The sequence below is a fragment of the Schistocerca serialis genome, chromosome 8 (assembly GCF_023864345.2).
Source record: "Schistocerca serialis cubense isolate TAMUIC-IGC-003099 chromosome 8, iqSchSeri2.2, whole genome shotgun sequence".
NCBI classification, from domain to species: Eukaryota; Metazoa; Arthropoda; class Insecta; order Orthoptera; family Acrididae; genus Schistocerca; species Schistocerca serialis.
Window position 1 is genome coordinate 437,718,709 of NC_064645.1, and position 27,569 is coordinate 437,746,277.

At 44.4% G+C, this 27,569-nt stretch overlaps 1 protein-coding gene across 4 annotated transcripts in view; it reads right to left on the minus strand.

Annotated features, from left to right (window-relative positions):
• Positions 1–27,569, minus strand: part of LOC126416295 (uncharacterized) — a 56,074-nt gene that overhangs the window by 18,732 nt on the left and 9,773 nt on the right. Inside the window, exons 2-3 of one of the 4 annotated variants that reach the window (XM_050083950.1) lie at positions 18,022–18,153; positions 17,604–17,938 (exon numbers count right to left, since the gene is read on the minus strand). The exons of 1 other annotated variant lie outside the window; for it this stretch is intronic. In XM_050083950.1, coding sequence (XP_049939907.1) covers positions 17,604–17,673 — 70 coding nt within the window. In that variant the 5' untranslated portion in view covers positions 17,674–17,938; positions 18,022–18,153. The remainder of the gene's footprint in view (positions 1–17,603; positions 17,939–18,021; positions 18,154–27,569) is intronic. 2 more of the 4 variants (XR_007575432.1, XM_050083948.1) reach the window with 2 other exon arrangements.

A 27,569-nucleotide genomic window follows, 5' to 3' on the forward strand; every position in this document is an offset into this window, starting at 1 on the left:
ACCGTGTATTCTGATGGCAGCACAATACTTTTGAATACTAGCTGTTGTGAATTGCGGCCCGCTGTCAAAGACAAGGAGATAAGGAAGACCTTCGAGCCAAAAAATAGAATATATTTGCACTAGTGGTGAATGTCAAGTGGAGAACAAAAGGAAATTTACTACAGAGTGCAACATGGCGGCGAGTGAGCGACGTGCGTTAGCTTGGCTCTTAAGTTTACACGAAATCTGGAGGTGTTTTAAGCAGTTAGGCTAGTCTACATATACTAAAGCCGTATATCTACTGCCGAGTGTCGTATTTTACATCACATACTGAGCACCAATTACACGGAATCGCACTTAAAATGGAAAATCGCCGAACAACGCGCAGTGCAGCCAACGGCCAGGCCGGAGACAGCGCAGGTGTGGAGTCCACACCGAGAGTTGCGGCCACTCTGCCCGGCATCGCTGACATCGCCGCACTCGTGAAGGTTGAGGTGAGTGCCGCGCTGCAGGCTAAGGAGACGCTCGGGCTCGTTGCTCAAACCATCACTGATGCTGTCACTGCAGCAGTGACGGACAAAATACAGAAAACTCTGGAGGCGAATGCGAGCGAGATCTGTGCACTGGACACATCGTTAAAAGAAAGTGAGGAGAAAGCACGACTGCTTGAACAGAAACTGATCGAGAAGACGGACGAGCTCGAACTATATCAGAGACGCAATAATCTCAGACTGTTCGGCATTCCAGAGAGCAGCAGAGAGAACACAGATGAACTTGTGATAAACCTTGTCCAAGAAAAGCTAGGCGTGCAGGTGACTGAGTGACATTGACAGACGTCATAGAGTGGGTCGTAAGCCGCCAGATTCTACAAAACCAAGACCTATAATAGTGAAATTTATGTCGTATAGGAAAAGATCTGAAATCTTCAGAGCAAAGAAGAATCTCGCGAATTCGGGTCTGACAGTACACGAGGATCTGACCTCTGAAAGACTAAAAATTTTGAAGAGCGCGATTTCAAAATTTGGGCTACAGAACGTATGGACAAATGACGGCAGGATAATGGTTAAGACCGAAAACGGAAAGAAAACAATTTGCAGTGTTAATGAACTCTAAAGCCTGTGCTTTAGAAGCTAAATCATGTCTAATCTTGCTGCCACTAACCTGTATGTTTATATTGTTTACACTGTCAACTATATCTTAACTAATGTATTATCAAATTGTTCGTTTCTCTACATAACTATTTTTTTTTCCTCTCTAATTATTTTTTCTTGTGTAATTTTTGTTACTATTTGTATGATCAACTTTTCGTTTCTCCACATAACTATTTTCATCTTTAATTGTTTTTCTCATGTAATTTTGTTAATTATTGCATAAGGTAGTCTCACTTTCATGCTTAATTAGCAACCCACCATCATACTTTAGTTGTAATCCTCATAAGTGAAATTAATATCACACTCTGTCGTAACGTGCAGATTACTCCCGTTGTGTTTAGAGAAATTCCTTCCCCTACCAGCCCACGGCTACTTCCAGAACTGTTGCAGACCTCACTGACCTTCGCCGCAGATCCCGTTGCCTCCCCGGGGACCTACCCCCTCCCCCTCCCGTCCGCTTTCACTGCACAGAATTGGGAGGACACTCCCTCACCCCCCTCCTTCACACGCCTTCCGCATTCCTCATGCCAGACCCTCTTGTCACCGCCAACCACGACCCGCAAACATCGGTCGGCAGCCTCCTCGGACAATCAACATCCGAACGCACCAAGCTGCATATTGCACATGCAAATGTCCAGTCTCTTTGACGAGTTCCAATATATATTTCAAACTGCTGATATACACTTAATACTTTTGTCAGAGACTTGGCTCAAACCAAGTATTCCTACAACTTCTGTAAACCTAGATGGCTACATCTTTCTCAGGCACGACAGATGCAACAGTACTACAGTACTACACATATCCGACAACAATGTAGATAAACAAGTGGAATATATGTTCATAGAGATCAAATCACTTAACAGAAAGTGCTTAATATGTGTCCTTTACAAACCACCTAAAGTAGGTGGGTTCGCCTGCTTCGAAACTGCCCTCTCTAGTCTCGAATCGTCATATGAACATGTAATTACAGCAGGTGACACCAACATTAATTTTCTGTGGAATAGTCCTTCCACTGGGAAATTTGAGAGGATGCTTTCTTCCTCAAATATGACGCTACTTCAGCTGGCGCCTACTCATCACACGACTACCAGTCACACTTTCATAGATATATTCGCAACGAAATCTCCGAACAGAATAATCTGCACCTCTCAAATATCTGCGCCTGGCATGTCTGCCCATGACATCATTTCCATGACGTATTCACTAGAATGTCCTAGAAAGAAACAAAAACTGTCTACATACCGAGAGCTCAAACGCATAAATTTGCCTGAACTCGAAACTGAGGCACAAGAAATAGTTTGGGGGATGACCTCTACTCCCCTCATGGACATAAACGACAAACTCCAGGATTTCACTAACAAAATTACTCAACTATATGACAAATATGCTCCAATAAAGACCAGAAAAGTAAAAAGGCAACCTGCACCTTGGCTGACTGATGAACTAAAACAGTTCATGAATCTCAGAGATGCTGCACATCGAGCATACAAGATACACCCTACACCTGAAAATCATGCTGTATACAAGCAGAAACGAAACAAAGTCAGTCAAGCGGTGAGAAACGCTAAGCTCAGACATGCCCGTACATTAGCTGACAATAGATGTAGACCAGCTATCCTGTGGAAAAATCTCCGTAGTCTCGGTTTAGGGAAAATAAAAGTTGCAGAAAATCACATGGTCCCAGCTGAAGAACTTAACCGATTCTTCACATTACCTACAACCAAAATTGAACCGCAAAAAAAAACAGAGAATCATTGATTACTTCATGGGGATGAACGACTGTAGCAAAGAAAAATTCTATCTACAGCACGTCACTTGCAGTACTGTCAAGAAAGCCATAATGCGGATTAGATCAGCATCTACTGGACATGATGGTATCACTATCCAGATGGTAAAACTTATTATTGACCAACTACTGCCCTCTATAACAGACATTTTCAACGATTCATTAATCACAAGTGTTTTCCCTGAGGCCTGGAAACTGGGACAAATTAAGCCACTGCCTAAAAAGGACATCGCCACAGCACCCTCTGACTACCGCCCCATTTGCCTTCTTCCTGCACTATCAAAGGCCTTAGAATATATAGTTCATGAACAGCTCACCAACTACCTAACTACTAACAACCTAGTAGACGAATACCAATCAGGTTTCCGTAAACATCGAAGCACAACATCCGCTCTGATAAAGGTGACAGATGACCTGAAACTTGCCATGGACAGACAAGAAGCGACTATCATTTGCTTCTTAGATTTCAGCAAAGCATTTGATACTGTCGACCTCGACATCTTACTGGCCAAACTTAGCGGTCTAAATTTCTCACCAAGTGCAGTGCAATGGTTTCGCTCATACATGACGTCTCGTCAGCAACGCATCCTGTCTGGGAATATAATATCACAATGGCGGCAGGTAGTGTCAGGCGTTCCCCAAGGCTCAGTATTAGGTCCTATACTCTTCTCTCTGTATGTCAATGATGAGTCATCGGTTCTGACCTATTGCAAATACCATATGTATGCTGATGACCTTCAGTTGTATCAAAGTGCGAAACCAAGCAATCTCAAGAAAGCTATTGAAAATTTCAATACTGACCTCGATGCACTGTCAAAATGGGCACAGGACATAGGTCGAAAACTAAACCCATCTAAAACCCAAGCGGTACTTGTTGGTCACTCTAAGCTCATTAGCCCAAAACATCGGGAATCCGTAGCACCTCTTATCCTAAATGGAACAAATATTAACTTCTCTCCCTCAGCAAAGAGTTTGGGAGTAATAATAGATGAAAATCTAAATTGGACAGAGCACGTAACTGCAGTGCGCAAAAAAGCATCAGCATCCCTTCATGTCCTACAAAAATATAAAAAACTCTTCCCTTTCGATCTGAAAAAGAAATTAGTACAAACGCTTATACTCCCAATCATTGACTACAGCGATATTATCCTACAAGGACTCTCTCAGGAAAATTCCCGACGTCTAGAACTGGTCATGAATGCCTGCATACGCAAAATTGTCCTGGCTGCGTGCAGACAAATGCAGAGATTTCCATACACTCTGTCTCATCTACTGCCTTATAAATGTACACTGTCCCTCATATCTCTCCTCGTCCCTAACGCTAATGTCGGAACAACATGACAGAAACACACGTTCCCATTATAATAAAATCCTCTCCGTTCCACTGCATCGCTCAGTCACCTTCTCCAAGTCCTTTAAAGTAGCAGGAACCCGACTCTGGAATAACCTCCCTCGTTATGTTAGAGAACTTAAAAACATGTCCGGCTTCAAAAAACAGTTAATGACGTATCTACTTAAGCAACAGTAATGCCTTCCTCTGTACATGAATGCACTTCACCTCATTACTTCCCTCTTTCCCCCTCCTTAAATCTCCCTTCCCCAAAACTCGCTATACTAGTAAACATCTACTTTACACACCAAGATATTATGTACATCGGCACAAACCTTCATTACTATTGCCAATCCTTCTCATGTTCCGTCATTATTATTTGATTTTTTTTTTTTCTGTTATTATTATTGCTTTTATCATAATCTGTATGTATAGCACCTGTTGTAAAAATACTGCCAGCATTTACTTTATTAGGTCTTAGTCACTACTCTTTATTCATATTGTCACTAGAGTAAGCTAATTTTCTCATTTAAACTATGGTCATGATGTAACTCTGATGTGTGAAATGCTGCTTGTGTGGAACACTGGTCCGATGTAAGAGAGGGCCTGATGGCCCTAATCTGATCAGGTTAAATAAATAAATAAAATAAATAAATAATATGCGTCTACCGCCAACAGCCACTGCATATTCCAGAATATACCTGCAAAATCAATACGGAAGCATTGCCACATCCCAGACGGATGTGGCCACGCAAGAAAGCATTGTGGCAGAGTTCACTGATGTTCAATATAAACACTGCAACGAGAGGTCATTTGCTCAATCTGAGCCCCCCTGCCCTGACAAGTGCAATGACAAAGCGAGTTTCTTTGTGTGAATCATGCCTCAATGCAATGAAGACAAAAATTCTCACTGATGGGAGCGAGGAATCACAACATGCACATCATCATTTTCCATCTGCAACAGCAGAATACCTGACCGCACAGACAGCAATGTAAAAAATAGTGATGCTGGAAGGAGGTGGCTGTACGAATTACTTTCAATCTGCATGGCCACCTAGGATGCACATATTGCAAAACAACCTGAAGAGCTGGGTCATAAGCAGTTTCTGCGGCAATACGTCAGAAATTGAGAGGAACATTTTGAAGACTTTCAAAATCCTGAGTATTGATTTCATAACGTGATTCCTCAGATGAAATGAATACTCTGTCTGTATTGACTGATAGCCAAGACAACAAGTCAGCATTCAAATGTTGGGCAGTGGGCCTATGCAGCAACTCTCTTAGATAACTAGACAATATCAAAGCCCAACATTACAATTTTTGTGCTGTCTTTAGTGGGACAGGCTTGGCAGAACTGAAAAAGGCTGTTGATGGCCAATGATCTGTAATTAAATAGAACTTCTGACAGTTCAATTATTGACAGAACTTGGTAACACCATAGGTACTGGTTAGTGCCTCTTTTTCAAGCTGACTGTAATTACACTGCACTTTGTAAAGAGTTTTTGAGGCAAAAGCAATAGAACCAGTTCTATGAGAGAGCACAGCTCCAATCTCATAAGAAGATACGTTCACAGCTAATACATCCTTTAATTGCTGAAACGTGTCCTTTCATTCTTGTGACCACACTAAGGGAACAATTTTCTGGCGCAGCATTTGCAACGATTTTAATACAATAAGTAACCTTCCCATGACAGCTTGGAGCTTCTTAACGTTGTGGCAGTTCTTTAACTGCAGACAAGTGTGGATTAGCAGGATGAATATCCTGTGCATCTATAATAAGTGCTAAATGCAGTGTTGTCGATTGTAGATAATGTCACACCGAGGTTGACCACCGCAAAGATGCTGGACCTCCAAGCAGCATCAGCAGTGGTGCCAATCTGGATGAGGTGAGAGCTCCCAGAGATGCCAGGCAACATCACAACATGGATATGTGGTATTGTAACTGTATTCAGACGTTAAGACTTCAAGATTCTGATTTGTCATTTTGAACAGCTCTGCCCCTATTGCAATTTCTTGTCTATGAAGAGCTGTATCATTTGTGTTCCACGTATGCTTACTCCAGACATAGTAATGAAGAGTGATAGAGGTATGTTTCATATTCTACTAACTAAAGTGTTTTGTTATTTGACTGTTGCTGTTACTAAACTGAATTTTCTGTGTGTTCACTTTCGTGTACAAGCACAGAATACGACATATGGCAATGGAATGGACACACTACAATTTTGCAAAATTTTCCACTAACCCGTTGCTTCTTTCAGAACTTTTTTGTGCGTTAGTTGACTAAGAGTGTTTATCATGTCTGTCCCTCCTCCAGTTCAGTTCAGGACTTGTCGCTAACTCAATTTGTACAGTCACGCGGACAACGTATTGACTAAACCTTACAAACGCTGGATGGCACATTGCTTGCAGCAGCAGCAGCAGCAGCAGCAACAGCAGCAGTGCCGCAACTGGTGCCCCAGCCTGTTCAAGTTCAACCAGCACAAGTGACTCAACAGTCTAAATTTCGAGAACTTGTGGGGCAAGGACGGATGGAATATGTGGCCTAGCTTACAGCACATTTCCACGCCTACAACATAACAGGCAACCAGCGCATTTTTTCGTTTTATTGTCCACAGTAAATGTGGGAGTGTACCATCTCTGTGTCAAGTTATTGGCAGACAAGCATCCTGGCAAAATGTCATATGATGAGTTAGTTTCTAAACTGCCCAATCACTTTGAATTGCAGATGCATGTTTCAGCTGCTAGATATAAATTCACTAGACTCTTAACAGCTGGCTGGTCAATCCCAGACAGTGGGTAACAGAACTCAAGGGGGCTAACACGACAGCATCAATTTAAATGTTCCTGCGAGTTACTGTGATGTGGTGGTTCGTGATACTATGACTCAGGAAGTTTCCAATGCTCACATTATATCCTCTATTATAAAACTGCTGAACCCAGACTTGAAAACTGTGTTAGTGATCATTGAGTCTCAAGACATCGTAGACATTACTGAACTTGACATGCAAGCCCAGCCATTTCTGTAGTGAGAAAATTCCAGAGCCATATCGCTCCTAAATACAGTCATAACATAGCCCGATGTCTCGTTCTGTACTAGGAAGTTTCACCGTTGGTGCACTTCACAGCCCAAGTCTATAAGGAAGTCTTGCACGCATTGTTTCACTGCATATGACAGGGCATAGTGTCCGTGCCAGCAGGTAAAAATGTTTCACTTGCGGTAAGTAAGGCCACATACAAACAGTTTATCTTCAGCTATTGGGTGCTGGTCAGTTTTCAAAGTTTAAGTCAAACCCTGTCCCAGTTGATGAGTATGTTGTTTATGTGGTGCCTGTGCAAAACAGAAAAGGTGGTAGCCTATCACGATTGCCACGCCAAACAATCTGTGATTAACAGGCAATGTAACAAACTTTTTGTACATTTGTGTGTGGCGAATTAGTAGGTGAAGTTCCAAATTAGACACTGGGGCTACTGTCACACTGCTAAATCATGTGATGTACTAATGCTTAGGCAGCCCCAGCTTCAGCAAATGAGTGATACACTATCTGCCTTTAACAGACAGAACATTTCTGTTTTTGGTGTGTGTAGTTTACCGGCTACTTTTCTTGCTGCAACTAATCAGTTCCTTTTCATGTCTTCCATTCAAGAGGCAGTCTGAACAGTTTCAGTACGGACAGTTTTGATTTTTTTGGAGTGTCCATTCAAGGAGACGAGTTGCAAGTCAACTTACAGGTGCCACTTGCTAGAGTCAACATGTTGTGAGATAAGTACAGTTCTTTGTCTGATGGAAGACTAGTTAAGGCAATGGGGGTCAAAGCCCACATGACTTTCCAGGACTGTGCTGAGCCTAAATTGTTTCGAGGTCGGCCTGACTCTCATGCTCTTCAGGACTGGGTCTCAGCTCTTTACAGTTTTGGAAGGATTGTGACATAATAAAAACTGTGTCCATGAGCCAGTAGGCATACCTCCCGATCGTTTTGTCAAAGCCATCAGGTAGGCTACAACTCTATGCAGAATTCAAAGCTACTGTCAACCCAAAGACTGCTGTTTATTCTTTCCCCTTCCCCTTGATGGACAAATCATATCAAGATTTTCCCCCCAAAAACTGACTTGCAGGAGGCGTAGACTGAGGTGGGGATAGCGATTTCCACATATAGAGATGGTAGCTGTACAGTGTACACGAGGTATAAAAGGGTACTGCTTTGGCAGAGCTATCATTTGTACTCAGGTGATTCACATAAAAAAGTTTCTGACGTGAACATGCCAGCACAATGGGAATTAACAAACTGAACGCGGAGTGGTAGTTGCAGCTAGAAGAATTGTACATTCCATCTCGGAAATCTTTAGGGAATCCAATATTCCGAGAGCTACAGTGTCAAGAGTGCGCCGAGAATACCAAGTTTCAGGCATTACCTCTCACCACTGGCATACAGTTGTCAGTGCTAACAGACAAGCAACACTGTGTGAAATAATGGTTGAAATCAATGTGGGACATACTATGAATGTATCCATTAGCACAGTTTGATGAAATTTGGCATTAATAGGCTATGGCAGCAAACAACCAACGCAAGTTTCTTTGCTAACAGCATGACATTATCTGCAGTGTCTCTTCTGGGCTTATGACTGTATCAGTTGGACCATAGGTGACTGAAAAAACAGTGGTCTGGTCAGATGAGCCCCGAATTTCAATTGGTAAGAGCTGATGCCAGGGCTAGAGTGTGGTGCAGACCCCACGAAGCCATGGATCCAAGCTTTCAATAAGGCACTTTCAAATGTGGTGGCTCCACAAAGGTGTGGCTGTGTTTACATGGACTGGACTGGGTCCTCTGGTCCAGCTGAATCGATCTTCAGAAATGATTATGTTCAGCTACTTGGAGACCATTTGCAGCCATTCATGCACTTCACGCTATGGATGACACTGCACTATTTCAAGCAAATGATATGGCCCCCCAAGATTATCCAGTGTGAATCCCATCAAACATTTATGGGACATATCGAGAGGTCAGGCTGTGCACAAAATCCTGCACCAGCAACACTTTCGAAATTATGGACAGCAGGAGACGCAGCATGGCTCAATATTTCTGCAAGGGAACTTCCAACGAATTGTTGAGTCTAAGCCACTACATACACCACATAAAAGGAGGTCCGACATGATGTTAGAGGTATCCCATAACTTTTGTCACCTTAGTGTATCTACAGCTGCCTTTGGATAAGACGTCCACAAAGATTTTTGTGTTGAATACCCCTCAGGGTCTCCAATTTTAGCAGTTACTGAGTCCGCTCCCATAATTTTTCAGAGATACTTACAAGGGGAGGCCATGACATTTGAAATGCCGATTTACTGTAACCTTCACACACTAGCAGTTCTCCACGAGGACAACAAAATGTGTAAGCAGTAGCGCATACTTCTCAAGCATTATTGAGAAAATCGCAAGATAATTTCGGTCGTCAAATATATACCTGTGCGTGGCCATTTTTACCATGAAGCAGCGGCAACTGAGTGGTTAGCATTCAAGCACCGTAATCGCTGGATTGAGCCCTTTTGTCAGTTAGTATACTTTTTTTTATTTCTAACACACTCATTTTCTTTACTGTTTATATTACAATTGATATAATGGGAAAAATACGTGTAATTGGATGAACTTTTATTAAAATTAACAATGTTATTTGGCAGTCTACAAATTTTTATTGTCATAAATAATACAATCTTCATAACTTATCGACTAGTAGACGACCAAAGGCATAAAGTGATATTGAAAATGTATGCTTGTCCATGATTTGAGAAATCCCTTATACCTGGAAGGAGCCCGAAACTACTTGCTACCTGCAAGTTTTGACCGCCACAGATGGCTTTCGAAAGATGTACAATTAATCGTCGCTTTCGACATTACGAGTACAAATTGCAGGTATTTTTCGTAAAAACATGGAAAACAAAGTTCAACGGTACCAGCTGCACTGAATAAATGCTATGTTTCTGCATACGCAAGGTCTTTTGAGGTTTTCCATGGAAAAACAAACCTCATTAACATTTTCAAAAACTTCTCTTTCAGACGATAATCTGGAAGCAAACCATGCATAACACAGCATTTCCATAAATATTGATGCTGATAATTGGTCATGCAGTATCGACTGTATTTTAATAGTGTCATCACGAGAGGCAATTTCTCGTTCTCTTTTGATCAAATACGAACAATTTTGAAGACACAGACAAGCATACATGTACATGATCACTTTACACATTTGGTCGTGTACTAGTCAATAGTTATGAATATTATATTATTTGTGATAGTAAAAATTTGTAGACTGCCAAATAACATTGTAAATTTAATAAAAGTTCATCTGATTATACGGGTTATATCAACTGTAATATAAATAGTAAAGAAAATGACTGTGTTGAAAATAAAAAAATAAAATAAAATAAAAAACTGATGAACGGGACTCGATCCAGCGATTACAGAGCTTGAACGGTAACCACTCTGCTGCCGCCGCTTTGTAGTAAAAATAGCCATGCACAGGTATATATTTGACGACCGAAATTATTTTACGATTTTCTCAATAACGCGTAAGAAGTACACGCAAAGGCTTACACATTTTGTTATCCTCATGGAGAACTACGAAGTAAATCCGCATTCAAGCGTCGTGGCCTCCCCTTCTTAGAGCAGTTTACTTCACAGGTGCCCTCCTTTGCTAATAATTTAGATGACACTGTCATCTTGGCCATACACCAGCAGAACACCTACAGAATCTGGAGGCTTTGTTCATTGTGTAATCAGAGGTGGGCTTGAAGTGTAATCATACAAAGTGTTATTTTTCAAAAAATGGTTCAAATGGCTCTGAGCACTATGAACTTAACTTCTGAGGTAATCAGTCCCCTCGAACTTAAAACTACTTAAACCTAACTAACCTAAGGATATCACACACATTCATGCCCGAGGCAGGAGTCGAACCAGCGACCGTAGCAGTCGCGCGGTTGCAGACTGTAGCGCCTAGAACCGCTCAGCCGCCCCGGCCGACTTATTTTTCCAACACAGAAACTGAGTATCTGGGTCAAGTGATCAATGCAAACAGATTTCATCCATCTCAGGCCCATTCGAATGCCACTTATGACTTGCCTGGCTCCACGATTACGGCTGCATTACCTGCAGTAATGTGAAAACTCTCATGTTACGTTTGATTTATACCTAACACCACGAAATCGTGTCTTCATTGAACTGCTTACGCTGCAACGGCGTCCCCTCTGTTTGGTCCAAAGATTGTCAGTCCACTTTTCAGCATTTAAAGGACGTGTTAAGTGACTGGTCTCTGGACAATCCTTTCACTCTTGCAGTGGACACCTGTTACGGTACCAATGTGGTGTTGTGACACTGCATGGGTTTTGTCTAACACAATTACAGCCAATTAGGGAAAGGAGCCCACAGTCACAGTAACAGGGTTACTCACGTCCACCAGTATCTGTTTCCTCACAGCATGTTATTTCCCGGACAGTGCATAAGCTCCAGCGATGCACTTTAGCGTTGTCCAGTTACCAGTATGAACAGATGTATCGGCCCTAGACTAAGCATCCCAATGCTGACCTACTGTTGCAGTCACTGGTAGGTTCAGATCCCCAATATGATTAATCAGAGGACTCATTCTTTCACATTGACTCTCAAGAAAAGCATATGTCACAAAACTTTCTTGTTACTGTTCATTGGGTGGCGAGTGGGACAGCAGTAGACCCAGGCATTGAGTGCTACTCTCAACTTCAATGGCTCCGGGTGGTCATGTAGCCTCAAAGAGATCCACCAGACCACGGTATGCCACTACTTTTGGGCAGCAGTGTGCTACCTTGATGTAGATGGGCATACAGACAAACAGGGGGGAGGCCCATATCACAGTTCCTCAGTCCCTCCAGTGTAAACTGTTTAGTCTGTTACACCAGGGGCATCTGGGTGTTCTGTGGAAGAAACAGCCAGCCTGGCGCCATTGTATACAGTCGGGCATTGATTAGCAGATAGATGCCACAACTTCCCAGTGTCCATGTGTGTGGAGCATCAAGCCGCTCCCCCCTCAGCACTACTTTGATTGGCCACACTCTGCTGAACCACGGCAGTTTTGCTGGTTCCTATTGGAATACCTGCTGGTTATTGGTACTTGATGCATACAGCAAGCTTCCCTTTGTTGTCCTTACAACCTTCACTACGTCTGTCATTACCGTGGCGACCACAAGTTCAGTTTTTTTAATTTATTTATTTATTTATTTGAGGATTACCTTATGTGACAGTGGCTGATAATGGACCTCCGTTCACTTCACACACATTTGAACAATTCTGCAGTGACAATGGTATCCATCATATCCTCATGGCACCTTTCCAATGGAGATGCTGAATGGTTTGTCCAAATCTACAAGGCACCCATTCCTGGGACCAGGTCTTGAAAGTGTTTTTGTTGTCATACCGCTCCTTGTCCAGGGATGGCATGTTGCCAGCGGAACTACTTTCTGGTGTTAGATATCCAATGTTGCTCCAACTTCTCCATCCATCTCAGAGGTTCTAAATCCCATCGACTACATCTAACCCTCAGACACTGCAATGAGTGTAATACAGAGTTTCCAGCAAAGGTCGCCGATGGGAATATGACGTCGTGTCTCAGGTGTTGTCAAGGCCCACCTACACCACTCAAAGTCCGATGGGGCTGTACTCAAACCAGCTTTGGTCTTGTTTCTCACAATGTTCACAGACCCAGTTCACCACAAGGCTCTGCAGCAGCTGCCATCGCAAGCACTATCGCCTGCCCCTGCAGGGCAGTCATGTCCCCACATCCATCCTCCATTGGGGACACCAATGGAAGTCGGCTGAGAGCCGCTTGCAGCCTCTCAGTCATGCATGCAGCAGCCTGGGGAGGAGTTGTGTCCATTCACCTGGCTGGGCGCCCATGAGGAGCCCATCACCTCTTCGGCGCCCTATCAGCGTCCACATCAGTCAGCGTGCACCATTCAGCTAGTTTCCTGCTTGACATTTCCAGCCCTGCTCAGGGCAAATCCCAGGATGTGGGTGGGTGCTTGGTGTCAACTCCAGTCTCGGCATCTGCCCCTTCATTTGCATTTGTGTCCCAGCCTCCTATCCCCCAATGTTCCACATCCTTACCCAATACTGACAACGATGTTTGGGGGAGCGGGGAGGAACGCAGTGTTGCTGACAGTCAATAATCAATAATGTCGCACCAAGGATGACCATGGCAACAAAATACAGCCGCAACGACCATAAGAGACAGTTCTGACGAGTGTTGTTCATCCAACTGCAAAGTATGGAGTAGGTGTTCCACTGACAAACTTGTTTCTAGAGAGTGTGTTAACTTGCGTCCCACAGGCAAGTGACATTGCAACTGTATTTGGACTTCAAGATTCAGACTTTTCATTTTAAACATCTCTGTGCCTACGACTGTTTCGTGTCTATCACGAGTTGTATTTGTATATACCATTCCTGTGCTTACTCCAGTCACAGCAGTGGAGAGTGATAAAGACAAGTTTCATTTTCTACTAAATAAAATGTTTCGTTATTTGACTGTTGGTGTTGGTGTTACAATCTTTACTTGTCTTTGTATTACCTTAATATACAAGCACAGAATACGATACTATATATTCAAGTTCTGCATGAAAGAAGGAGCACTCTTCATTACTGGACATGAAGCCAGCCACAGAATGAACCTTAAACAAGCAGTCCAAATCTGGCAAATGTTCAGCAGGTGTACAACAATAATGTCCAAATAGTTTGTACAAGAACGGACTTGCTGTTAATTGTTCTAGGAACCACTGAAAAACAGCTGGAACCGAAGTACTTCCAAATGGCAGGCTTTGAAACTCGAACAATTCAAAGTGAATGAATCCAAAGTGAATGTTTATCACAAAATATTGCTTTGACTGCTTGTCCGACGGTAACTCTAGGTATGGCTCACGCAAATTAACTTTGGAAAAGAATATGCCCTGTCCCTATCTGTTCATTATACGAGGGTAATCCCAAAAGTAAGGTCTCCTAATTTTTTATAAGTACATAGACCTGTTTATTTCTACAATGGTTTATATCAGTTTACAGCTTGAAAATTTATGTATTTTTTTCAACATAATCACCATTTCTGTCGATGCATTTTCGTAGACGCTGTGGCAGTTTTGTATGCCCATGTCATACCAGCTCGCCGTCAAGTTGTTCAGAAAGTTATGAACCTCTTCTTTCACCTCGCCATCGAAGCTGAATCACTGGGACCACAATTAACGCTGACAGGTACTGTGAGACTCTTGACAAAAATCAAACAGGCAATTCAGAACCGGAGAAGAGGAATGTTGAGCAAGGGCGTACACATTCTCCATGACAACGCTCGCCCACACATAGCTCAGCAAACCGTTGCTCTCCTGCAACATTTTCAGTGGAACATAATCACCCACCCACCCTATAGTCCTGACTTGGCGCCCAGCGACTGCCAACTGGTCCGTAGGTTAAAAGAACATTTGGCCGGAAAGCGATTCAGCTCTGACGCGAGGTGAAAGAAGATGTTCATAACTTTCTGAACAGCATGGCAGTGAGCTGGCGTGACAAGGGCATACAAAAACTGCCACAGCGTCTACAAAAATGCATCGTCAGAATGGTGATTATGTCGAAAAATAGCTAAATGTACAAGCTGTAAACTGATGCAAACCATTGTAAAAATGAACAGGTCTATGAACTTATAAAAATAATAGGACACCTTACTTTTGGGATTACCCTCGTATCTTCCAATCATGGGAGGAAATGAATCGATGAGTGTTTGTGGGTTTATTGTGGCTTTACAATCACCACACTGACATAAACCTCCTCAGGGTTGCCACAAGTTTCCCCAAGTGAAATTCCCTGATATTTCCCTGATTTCCAGACACATTTTAGCATTTTCCCCTGATAAATTTTCAGATCTCACGGGTAAGTAAAGACAGAAGCTGACAAAAAAATGCAAGGACTTCTGTACTTCTAAACATGTGAGAAAAAATCTTAAGTACTAACATAAACATCTTGTGTAATTAACTGCTTTTAGATGGAGAAATCAAGCCAAATGGTACATATGTTTCATTAAGACCACTGATGTATTTTATTTCGATAAAGCGAAACACATTTGGTGACAAAAATATGCATTTTGTTGGAGTAGTAAGACAGATTTAAAATACCTTCACTGCTTTCAGAAATAACCTTAGAAAAAAGTAGGCCTCTTGAAAGAAATGTACAAGGTGGAGAAGAGTTGTGTAAACCAACACTGTGGGTGACCGGGAACAAAATGTTGGTTCTACTATGCACGTTATTGCCTGTTATTACCCACTGTGTTATGTCTATTATTCTATAGGCATTGTGTGATTTTTCTTTCAAGCAATACATGAGTACATAGTGTACAAACTGTCAGTGACTGCCACAATTTTCTTCTTCTTATCGTCCATACTTATATAAAAACCTTTGTAAGTGCCAAAATATAGTAGAATAAGTGAAATGTCTATGAATCGCCGCACTGTACAATGTACTTGCAGTGTGACAGTCGCAATTCCTGAAATCCATTGCCCATGGCCTCTGGCCTGCCGAGGAGCACAACAGTCCTGGATCTATGGATAAACCATGAAAATCCACTGCATTATGCCACACACAGACAGATCTGTCAGACTAGATCCAACAGGAAGGGCCTGCACATTAGATACGCCCCATCAGTTAGAGATATCCATAGAAATGGCCTGCGGTTTTGGCCTGACACGAAAGTCCACTCGTGTGACCAGGTAATCACATGTCAGACACACCAAGTTGATGAAATGTGACTGCAGTGATCACCCATGCAACAGATAACTTGCGCAAATACTTTAAGAATCAATACTAATGAGGACAGGTAGCAACTCACTGTAAAGATGATTGAGGCACAGACAGGCACATAGAACAGATAATCACACTCTCACAATTAAATTTTTGGCCACAGCCTTTGTCAGAAAAAGAGAGCGCACACACATTTACACAATCCCTAAGACACAACTCATGCACACATTACCGTTGTCTCCGGCCATTGCGTCAACAAGCTCTGAGAATTACATCCAAACAAACCACTTTTCACGTCACCCTGCCTCTCATCGGTAGCAGCTGCTAGGCTAGCAGCAAGTAGTGGTGGTGGTGGTGGTGGTGGTGGTGGTGGCGGCGGCAGCAGCAGCACTGACTGCAAGCTGAGGGGTACAGTGGGAAGGGGAAAAGCAGTAAGAATGAGTTGGGAAGCAGCGCACGTACTCAGCTGCACCCAGCCAGTGACGAAGCATAACATCTCAGTAAACAAACAATTTCATGCTACTGAGACAAAAAACGAGATTTTTCCAGTGTTTTTTTCCAAATTTCCCTGATATGTTTGAAATTCCCTGATAGTTCCTGATTTCCAGAACTTGAACTTGTGGCAATCCTGCTCCTGACAGCTTTCTGAGAATGAACAAGGGGGATGCCCACTGACTTGCAGAAATGGGTTTGTGTGTGGGGGGGGGGGGGGGGGGGGGGGCGCAGGCACATTGTCTTCAACAATAACGTACACACCAAAATTGTTAGCCCTTCATAAACCTGGCACAAAGCGTTCATTGTACTTATTAGACATGTCAGCAACATTAGTGTGAGGTACTGAAACACATTTCTAACACACTGTCTTGTATGCACAGTTTCAACCAATCAAAAATGTTTGCACTGTTCCTAGAACTGAGTACATGAAACAAAACACATTCTGTGATGGCGTGGGAAGTTTTGGCAAACTCCACGTGCAATGTATTGATATTTCCTGTCGGTTATATTCAGACAAGAACAGAAGTACACTTCTGTAGCTGTGGGCTACCAATCCTTTCACATGTGTTTATTGATTAGGGAAACAGTTGCACCTGTGGCCAATTGAAATTTAATTGTCTTCTGAGCCACTCTTAATTGGATTCTGCTGTCTGTGTACTACAGCAGATTTCCGTGACGTAGAAATGAGAGCCTTTGCCTGTGTCAGTTCTGTGGCAAAGCTTATACAACATGCACGTGTCGATTAGTACGCCAAAACTGTACACCTGTACAGTGCCAGCCATGGCCTATGCACTGGCTGCCTTGTAAACACACTGACTGACCTTGCGTACAGAAATGGAAAGATGTTGTGTCATGATGAAGACAAGTTTTTCTGTCACGATTTGAAAAGTACTGAGGACAAGACTTCCTCACTGTATTCTGTAGACCACCTCATGTATTGCAGGACTGAATGTTTTTACCTTCCTGTTTACTGTTAGTCTGAGCCCTATTTGCATTCACTTTAACATTAGCATGAACTTTAGGCCGAGTGTCTTATGCACTTTTAACAAAAGAAATACATGGAGCCTCAGACTCGCCTTCAGTTGTGTCCACAATAGTTTGAGATTTCACAATATACAGAAATGTTTTCAGATCCGGATCCAGCATATTGAGACCACCGGCATGAATACTTGTGTGTTAGACATTTTGCTCGACTGCATCTTGTAAGCCTCTTGTAACCCTTCTAAGTTCAGCAATGCACTGTTTTAATGTAAGCTGAGGCTGCTTCTTGAGCCAGAAAAATTTAAACCTTGGTGCAGCGACATGCACCTGAGCATCATAGCGTTCACTGAGCAGCCAAACAGACCACAGTTTCTGGACAAGAGCCAGGGAACAGTTTTAAACACAGATGGTACACTTCGGTTCCAACGACCTAAACAAAAAAAAGCATTGTGTGCATTACATGTAATGTTGCATTCGGCAAAATGAGCTCTCATTTGCACCCAATATTCTTACCAGTCACCTTTATTACTACTGAGAGGGTGAAACTTTGATGTGGCATCTGGTTGCCGGTGCTGATTGTTGCAATAGTAACCGAGCCATCTTTTGGATACTGAGCAGCAGCCATTCAATCTGCTGTGCCTGAAACTGAACATTTTTGTTTACAGATAATTCCTGTAGGGTTCGAACATTGTAAAACACTTTATATTTTACACATAAAATAGCAAAATACACAAGGCAAACCCATGACAGACTACGCACAGGCAGAAAACATGATTTGTTGCTGCTGCACATTTTAGCGATTTTGACTGAGCTAAACTTATGCTGTGGTGTTGTTCTTTACCAGGCCAGTGTAGAAGTGTGCACAGAATCATCTTTGTGAAAAATCAATGCAACACACAAGTTTGTTTATATATAAAAGCCGACTTAAGAATTTTCTCTCATGCGAGGCCCCAGTACAAGGTTGTATGTCTATTTAAAGTCCTAGATTCACATATTTTACTGTTCGTAATGTTTCTTCTGCGTAATCTTTCTTTGACTGTATCAATACCCGTTTGTGTCATGAAATTCCAAATATTCATGCGTGCAGCAATGAACTAGTACTGTTATCGTCAATTGTAGGCTAAAAACTAAACTGTGCTCTTTTAAAATTTTTGAGAACAGAAGGCCTATCCCTGTTCAAAACAATCTTTCTCTAATTTCACTATACAATTTTGAGAAAAGCATTTTAGTTTCAGAACTTTCAGGTGCATACAAAAGTTAGTGGTATGAGTGTTTTCGATACATAATTTAATTCGCAGCAAATCAATGTTTGTGGTTCACAGTTCAGCCAAAGTATAGGTCACTCCTGAATTTCATTGTATAGCAACACAAGTAAACGCGTTTTTGAGAATTTTCGGAATCTACCATTGTCTTTTGCATAATCTATGAGCATTTTGTAACAAATCAGAATTTGTAATTTAGTTACTGTAGCAGGTTTTCTAACATACTGTGTTAATAGTTTTACCTTAAAGAAGAGTAGCCTTATATATTATCCACATGTATCGTAAATTAACTCTTTTCGAGTCTGCTAGCAGCTATAATTAACATAAAAATGTTTTAGGAAACCAGTGATTTTTAACACAGGTTTTTGTGTGGCGTTAATACAAGTATTGTTTTGTTTTGTTATGCAGTAGGGTGCAAAAACAACTGGGGTCATACATGCCCAAAACAAAACTATAGAACACAAAGACAGAGAGGAGTCAAAGACTGTACGTCAGTCCTGACTAACTTAACAGAAGACAGCTAAAATAAGGTATGTGGAAAAAGGGCTAAAACAGACACCATGCAGAAACGGAGGTCCAAAAATAAAAAGTAAATGGCCGTCGCCATATTGCTTTGATGGATAAAAAGTAAAATGCGATCAACTTAACAGCCCATGCGTCATTTCCCAAAACAGCTGATAACTCAGACGGCAAACCCAAATGGGAATGTAAAAGGTTAAAGAAATGGACATTCCATCAGGAAGTGGCGGACAGTTAAAACTTGGGCACAATGTATACAAAGTGGTGGGGTAGCGCCACTTAGAAAATGACAATGTCTAAGAAGGCAGTGCATAACACACAGACGAGTTAAAATAACCTCCTCCCGGCGGGAGAGCCGAGAGGAGGTCATCCAAGCTGGTGGGAGAGGCTTAATAAGCCCGAGCTTATTCCAGTGAAGGGAGGACCATTGGTGATGCCAAAGGGACGCAATGCAGAAATCATCAGAGGGAACATAAGTACTCGGGGCTGAGGTACTAGGACTGCAGCTTTGGCAGCAGTGTCAGCTGCCCCATTTCTTGGCAGATCAACACGACCAGGAACCCACAGAAACATCACACTAGCTCCACTAAGAGTGAGCAGTTGGCAGTTTTCTCGGACCTTCTGCACTAAGGGATGGGCGGTGTACAGTGCACATAGACTTTGAAGGGCACTGAGTGAGTGAGCAGAGGACACAATTGAAAAGGCTATGTCATCGGATGTACTCTGTGGCCTGATACAAGGCAAAGAGCTCGGCTGTAAATACTGAGGAGTAAGCCGGAAATTGCTATGTAAAGACAAGGGTGCCTAATGACAAAGGCACATCCGAACCCACGGTCAGTCCGAGAGCCATCAGTGTATACAAACGTACCATCGCGAAGTTGCACGCGACGGTCGTGAAACTTAAGGCAATAGACCAAGGCTGGAGTAGTGTCCTTCGGAAGCAAACGAAGGCCAAGGTTAACACGGGCCGCTTCACGAAGCCAAGGTGGTGAAGGGTTCGCACCGACTGGGAAAGGTGCAGGTAGTGTGAAGTTAAGCCTCTTAGTAAGCGCCGAAAGAGGACTCCAGGACGTAACAGAGAAGATGGACGAGCCCCATACTGACAATCAAAGGAATCATCTAAGAAGGAGGTATAGGATGTATGGCCAAGCAAGGCACAAAAACGGCATGCATACCTGCTGAGGAGGAAGTTATGGCTGTAGGACAGGGATAGTTCATCAGCTTCAGCATACAGACTCTCAACCAGGCTGGTGCAAAAGGCACCCGTGGCCAAAGGAATGCCACGATGATGGATAGTGTTGAGACAGCGTAAGAGGGGTGGGCGTGCAGACACTTAAACAAAGCACCCATAGTCGAGTTTCAAACAGAGGAGGGTTGTGCGATCGGCACCCCAGGAAGTACCATTGAGGATACATAGGACATTGAGGAACCACCTACAGTGGAATGCCAGTAAGATATATGGGAGGACCAAAAGTGTTTCCTATTGAGCATGAGCTCAAGGAATTTCATAGTTTTCAACTAACGGAAGAGCAACAGGCCCAAGATGTAAAGATGGTGGGAGAAACCACTTGCGTCACCAAAAATTCATATAGGCGGTTTTGTCAGTGGAAAAGTGAAAGCCATTGCCGATACTCCAGGCGTAAAGACGATCAAGACATGCTGAAGACGCCGCTCAGTGAGACAGGTCTGTGGAGAACTGCAATAGATAGCAAAATCGTCAACAAAAAGGGAGCCAGAGATGCCCAGTGGGAGACAGGTCATGATAGGGTTAGTGGCGATAGCAAAGAGGACAACACTCAGGATGGAACCCTGAGGTTAACCGTTTTCCTGGATAAAGGTGTCCGACAAGGCAGAACCCACACACACACCCTGAAAACTCGATCTTTTAAAAATGCCTGAAGGAAACACGGCAGGCGGCTACGAAAGCCCCACATGTAAAGAGTACGGAGGGCATCAGTTCTCCAGCAGGTGTCTTAGGCCTTCTCCAATCGAAAAACATGGCCACAGTCAGGGATTTCCGCAGATTGGTTGGTTTAAAGGGGGGGTGGGGGGTGGGAGTTGGGGGGAACAAACTGCGAGGTCAACGGTCCCTCGTTCCCAGTAGAACGATTACCCAAGGGAAAGAAGAAAACAAAGAAGACGTACGGAACAATAACAGGAGAAAGGAAGAACCAGAAGAACAACAGAAGGACAACAAACACTACAATGGACAAAACATGACAAGAAAACCACAGAGAGATGCAAGAAACAGGGAGAACAGATTAAAAACATGAAAGCAGATTACCACAGCTGGCTGATCATGAGAATAAAAAAGGAGAAGCCAGCCACTCTGCAACACATTAAAACCTCCACCCTAAAAGCCCTAGGGTGGAGGACACAGGGGGACAAAGGACATGCGCTAAGACTCAGATCAAATGAAAAAACCCACCTTCATGAATAAAATTTAAAACTAAAGCTGCTGTTGAGGCACTGTCACCCCAACACCAAAGGAAGAGTGCTGGGAAAGTGGGCAGTCCAGCAAGAGGTGGACGACCGTCATCTGGGAGCCACAGTGACTTTGACGTGGGTCCTCACGACGGAGGAGGTAACCACATGTGAGCCACATATGGCCAATGCAGATCCGACAAAGGACTACTGACTCCCTGCGAGAAGCCAGCAGGGAAGACTTCCACACATTCGCAGTCTCCTTAATGACACACAGTTTGTTGTGCATACTGTTATTCCACTCAGTCTTCCAAAGCCGAAAAACCTAGCAGCATAATACAGAACGCAGGTCAGTTTCAGAGATGCCCATCTCCAGTAGCGGTTTCCACGTAGCCTGTTTTGCCAGCCTGTCAGCAAGTTCGTTGCATGCGATTCCAACGTGTCCTGGGGGCCACACAGCCACCACTGAACAATTGGACTGTTCCAGGGCAGAGATGGACTCCTGGATCTTCACTACCAAAGGATGGTGAGGGTAGCACTGGTCGATAGCTTGTAAGCTGCTCAGAGAGTCAGAACATAGAAGAAACAACTCACCAGAACAGAAACGCATGTACTGAAGTGCACAAGATATGGCCACAAGCTCTGCAGTGAATACACTGAAGCCAGCGGGCAAGGAATGCTGTTCAATATGGCCTCCGTGGACATAGGCAAAGCCAACATTACCATCAGCCATCGAGCTGTCGGTGTAAACAACTTCAGAGCCCCGGAACACATCAAGAATAGAGAGGAAGTGACAGCGGAGAGCGGCAGGGTTAACGGAGTCCTTAGGGCCATGCAAAAGGTCCAGATGAAGCTTCGGCCGAGGTGTACACCATGGAGGTGTACGTGAATGGACCTCAAGCAGAGGTGGTAAAGGGAAGGACTCGAGTTCGGAAAGAAGGGATCAGACACGAACTGCAATTGGAAGCCCTGACCTGGGCCGCCAATGAACCGCCATGGGTGGGAAAAGGAGACCATAATTTGGATGCACAAGAGAACGATGAACGTAGGCAATGTAAATGGCGAGCAGTTGTGCACGTTAGATCTGCAATGGAGGGACTCCAGTCTCCACCAGGACACTGGTCACCTGACTCTATCTAAAAGCTCCCGTCGCAACGCTGAGGGCATTGCCAAACTGTAAACCAGACTCCCATAGTCAAGACGGGAGTGAACAAGGGCTCTGTAAAGCTGCAGCAGTGTAGAGCGATCTGCCCCCAGTTGGTGTTAAGGTGAAGTAGCCAACTCAATCAGGAATTGAAAAGCAGTCCTAAGAATTGATATGTCTCCACTACAGTGAATGGATCATCATTAAGATAAAGTTCAGGTTCCGGATGAATGGTACGATGCCAACAGAAGTGCATGACACACGACTTCACGGCTAAAGAGTGGAAGCAGCCCATGACTGCGCCTTGTAAATGGCTCCCTGTAGATGCCGCTCAGCAACACCAGTACTGGAAGAGCAATACGAAATGCGGAAGTCATCTGCATACAGACAGGGTGAGACCAACAGTCCTACAGCTGCTGCTAGGCCATTAATGGCCATTAAAAACAGAGATACACTCAATATGGAGGCCTGCAGAACGCCATTCACCTGAATACAGGGGAAACAATGGGAGGCACCAACTTGGACACAGAAAGTACGGAGTGACAGGAAGTTTTGGTTAAAAATCAGTAGCGGGCTCCAGAGACCCCACTCCTACAATGTGTTAAGGATATGATGTCGCCACGTCGTGTCGTATGCTTTACGTAAATCAAAAAAGACGGCAACCAGGTGCTCGCGTCTGGAAAAGGCTGTTCGGATGGCAGATTCAAGGGACAAGATTATCAGTGGTAGAGCGACCCTGGCAGAAGTCACCCTGACATGGAGCCAGTAGGCCATGTGACTCCACAACCCAACCCAACCCAACTGCCGACACACCATATGTTCCAGCAGCTTACAGAGAACGTTGGTGAGGATGATGGGCTGATAGCTATTCACATCAAGCGGATTTTTTCTGTGTTTCGCCACCAGAATGATGGTGCTCTCCCGTCATTGCAATGGAAAGACATCATCGCACCAGATCCGGTTGAAGATGACTAGGAGATATCGCTGGTAGTCAGACGAGAGAGATTTTTAATCATCTGACTGCGGATCTGATCTGGCCCAGGAGCTGTGTCGGAGGAATGTGCAAGGGTGCTGAGGAGCTCCCACTCTGTAAATGGGGCGTTATAGGGTCCACTGTGGCATGTAGTGAATGAAAGGAACTTTCTTTACCATCTGCCGTTTGAGGGTGCGAAAGTCTGTGGGGTAGTTCTCTGGCGCAGATGCTCGAGCATAGTGCTCAGCAAACTGCTCCGCAATCGCGTTTGCGTCAGTAGAGAGCATGCCATTGATGTTAATGACTGGGACACCTGTTGGGGTCTGGTACCCAAAAAGACGTGTGATCTTCGTCCAGACTTGGGAAGGTAATATATTGCACCCAATGGTCGACACTTACCTCTTCCAACACTCCTGTTTCCGTCGTCTTATAAGCAGGCAAACATGTGCATGAAGCCGCTTACAGGCCATTAGATGTTCTGGTGAAGGGTGCCACTTATGTTTCTGTAGAGCTCGCCGACACTCTTTAATCGTCTCAGCGTCTTCCGGTGACCACCAAGGGACTGCCTTTCGTCGGGGGGCACCCTAGAGAATGAGGGATCGCTTTTTCTGCTGCAGAAATTATCGTTGAAGTGACCTGATCAATCACAACATCGATAGCACCACGTGGGGGGAGATTCAATGGTGAAAGCAGAAGTGAAGGCTACCCAGTCTGCATTGTTTAAAGTCCATCTGGGTAAGTTTCCGTGGGCATGATGCCGGGGGAGTGACAGGAAGTTGGGGAAGTGGTCACTACCACACAAGCCATCGTGGGCTCTCCAGTGGATAGATGAGAGAAGTCCAGGGCTGCAAACTGATAAATCAATGGCCGAGTAACTACCTTGAGCCACAGTGAAATGTGTGGCAGCCCCAGTATTTAAGAGACAGAGTTAAGTTGGGACAATAAATTTTCGACATCTCTGTCATGGTCAGTAAGCAAGGTGCTACCCCACAAGGAGTTATGGGCGTTAAAAATCTCCCAAAAGTAGGAAAGGTTTAGGGAGTAGACCAATAAGTGCAGCCAGTACATGAAAGGGGACCGCACCATCTGCAGGGAGATACACGTTGCAGACAGTTATTTCCTGCGTCATCTGTATCCTGACAGCCACAGCTTCAAGATGAGTTTGAAGTGGCACAGGTTCACTACGTACAGAGTTCAGGACATAAACGCAAACTCCACCTGACACTCTAATATATTCACTACGGTTCTTGTAATATCCCCTGTAGCCGCGAAGGGCAGGGCTCTGCATTGCCGGGAACCAGGTTTCCTGGAGGGCAATGCACAAAGCAGGTGTAAAGCTTAACAGCTGCTGTAGCTCAGCCAGGTGGCGGAAAAACCTGCCGCAATTCCACTGGAGGATGACATGATCGTGAGACTGGGAAGGCATGAAACACTCAATGAGGCAGCCTATGCCTCAGGGTCACCTGCTGCCACAGACTCATTTCCTGAACAGGCTATATCCATTGTGTCTGAGGGTCTGGCGAGATCTAGGTTCTCAGTGGACACCAGAATCTCGACCTTATCCTCAGACACAGAGCTTGAAGGTAGTGGTGGTGTGGGTGCCACTGCAGAGCCTTGGTTCTTGGGGGTCTTTTTCTTTTTAGATTTCTCTCACTACTCCTTAGATTTGTCCGGCTGGGAGAGCTTCACTGATGCCGTCTCAGGGACTGAGAAGGACCGTGAAGCCCTACGACCGGCTACCTGTGGTTGCTTCAGTCACTGGCGGGTGTCATCTTTCCCACTAGCAGAAAACTGGGAAGGGAGTGACCCAAGAGACCCCTTCCTAGCAAAAGGAGCCGAAGAAGACCTACGCTTCTCTGGCTCAGAAGTGGGGACTGATATCCCCGATGGTTGGAATGGGGGTGTTGTTCCCGAAATAGGTGGTGTGTGAGCAAAAGGGAGGCAAATGCCCCTCACCACAAAGAGGGCAGGTGTAGTCTTCTGGTACTGAGAGGTGACAGGAATGCAAGGAACTGATGGGGCGACAACTGTTCTCGTAGCGGCGTCGTAAGAGGTGGTCATAGCTGCAGGATGTACGCACACAAATTTCGTCTTAGCCTCAGTGTAGGTCAGTCAGTCCAGGGTCTTATTTATATTCCATGATTTTCTTCCCTTTCTGTAAAATCCTGCAGTCTGGCTAGCAAGGTGAATGATGCTCTCCACAATTGACACAGATGGGAGGCGGGGCACATGGAGTATTGGGATGGGATGGACGTCCAGAGTCTCAACATGTAATGCTGGAAATACAGTGGGAAGACATACGGCCAAACTTCCAGCACTTAAAGCGCCACACTGGGGGAGGGATATATGGCTTAACATCACAGCGGTAGACCATCACCTTGACCTTCTCAGGTAAGGTGTCACCCTTGAAGGCCAAGATGAAGGCACCGGTGGCAAACTGATTGTCCCTCGGACCCCGATGGACGTGCTGGACAAAATGAATTCGTCGTCGCTCTACGTTGGCGCGCAGCTCGTTGTCAGACTGCAAAAGAAGGCCCCTGTGGAATATAATACCCTGGACCATATTCAAGCTCTTATGAGGCATAATAGTAACGAAAACATCCCCCAGTTTGTCACAAGCAAGTAATGCCCGTGACTGGGCAGAGGATGCCGTTTGTATAAAGACTGACCCTGACCGCATTTTGGACGTAAGTCCTCCACCTCCCCAACCATGTCCTCTAAATGCTCTACAAAAAAATTGAGGCTTCATTGAGACAAAGGAATCCCCATCAGCTCTCGTACATACAAAGTACCGGGGCGAATAAGGTTTGCTGCCATACTTAGCCTGGCGTTCCTCCCCTGGTGTGGCCATGGAGGTGGACAATTTAGGATCATACTTACTTGCATTGTACTGAGACTTGGAATGCTTAGAGACTGCTGGCGTTTGATCACCAGCAAGTGATGACATGGTACGCTTCATCACATGTCGTCCGCCCCGATGCCACCCAATCCAACCAGGGGCCCTCCCCACAGGTGCCACCCAACCGCAGCAAAGGCCACCTGGCAGGATGGCCATTGCTGGGAGTCCCGATGCCCCAAGGGGACGGGTATCTACTCCTTGGCATATGTGGGGAGTTAACGGAGCAGGCATCAGCAGAGCTATCCCTGTGTAATCAGGGGGCTACAACCAACAGGGTACATAGCAGCCTCACCACAATGGACTGGCTACCTTGCCGGATATGAGGCACAAAAATTCCATGGTCATTGTCTGCACAGAAAAAGGCACTGCATAGTGGGTGGAGGAAAACGCCCCCAGGAAGGTGTCCCCACTCAAGAGATGGAACTTGGCAATAGGCAATTTCAATTGCAGAAGCACATCATGGGGATTCCCAGATACCGACACAAACGGGACGAGTCTAGAAACATGGGCTGAGGCTCATGACATACATCTGATCCATGATCTGAAGCTCCCACCCTTCTTTAACAGTGGCAGGTGAAAAAGAGGGTACAGCCCAGACAACATCTTTGTTTCTTCAAAGGCAGCTATAGAATGTATGAAGACTGTAGGAGAGGCCATCCCTCGTACCCAACACAGACCTGTCATATGCACTCTGAATCCCATAGTAGAGCCTGAAGAGGTTTAACATCAAGAAGGCTGACTGGCAGAAGTTCAGTGAAGAGCTTGACTCAAAAGTGATAAACACTTCACCGCTTCCTGAAATGTATGAAAACTTCATCAAATGCATCCAAGTTTCGAGGA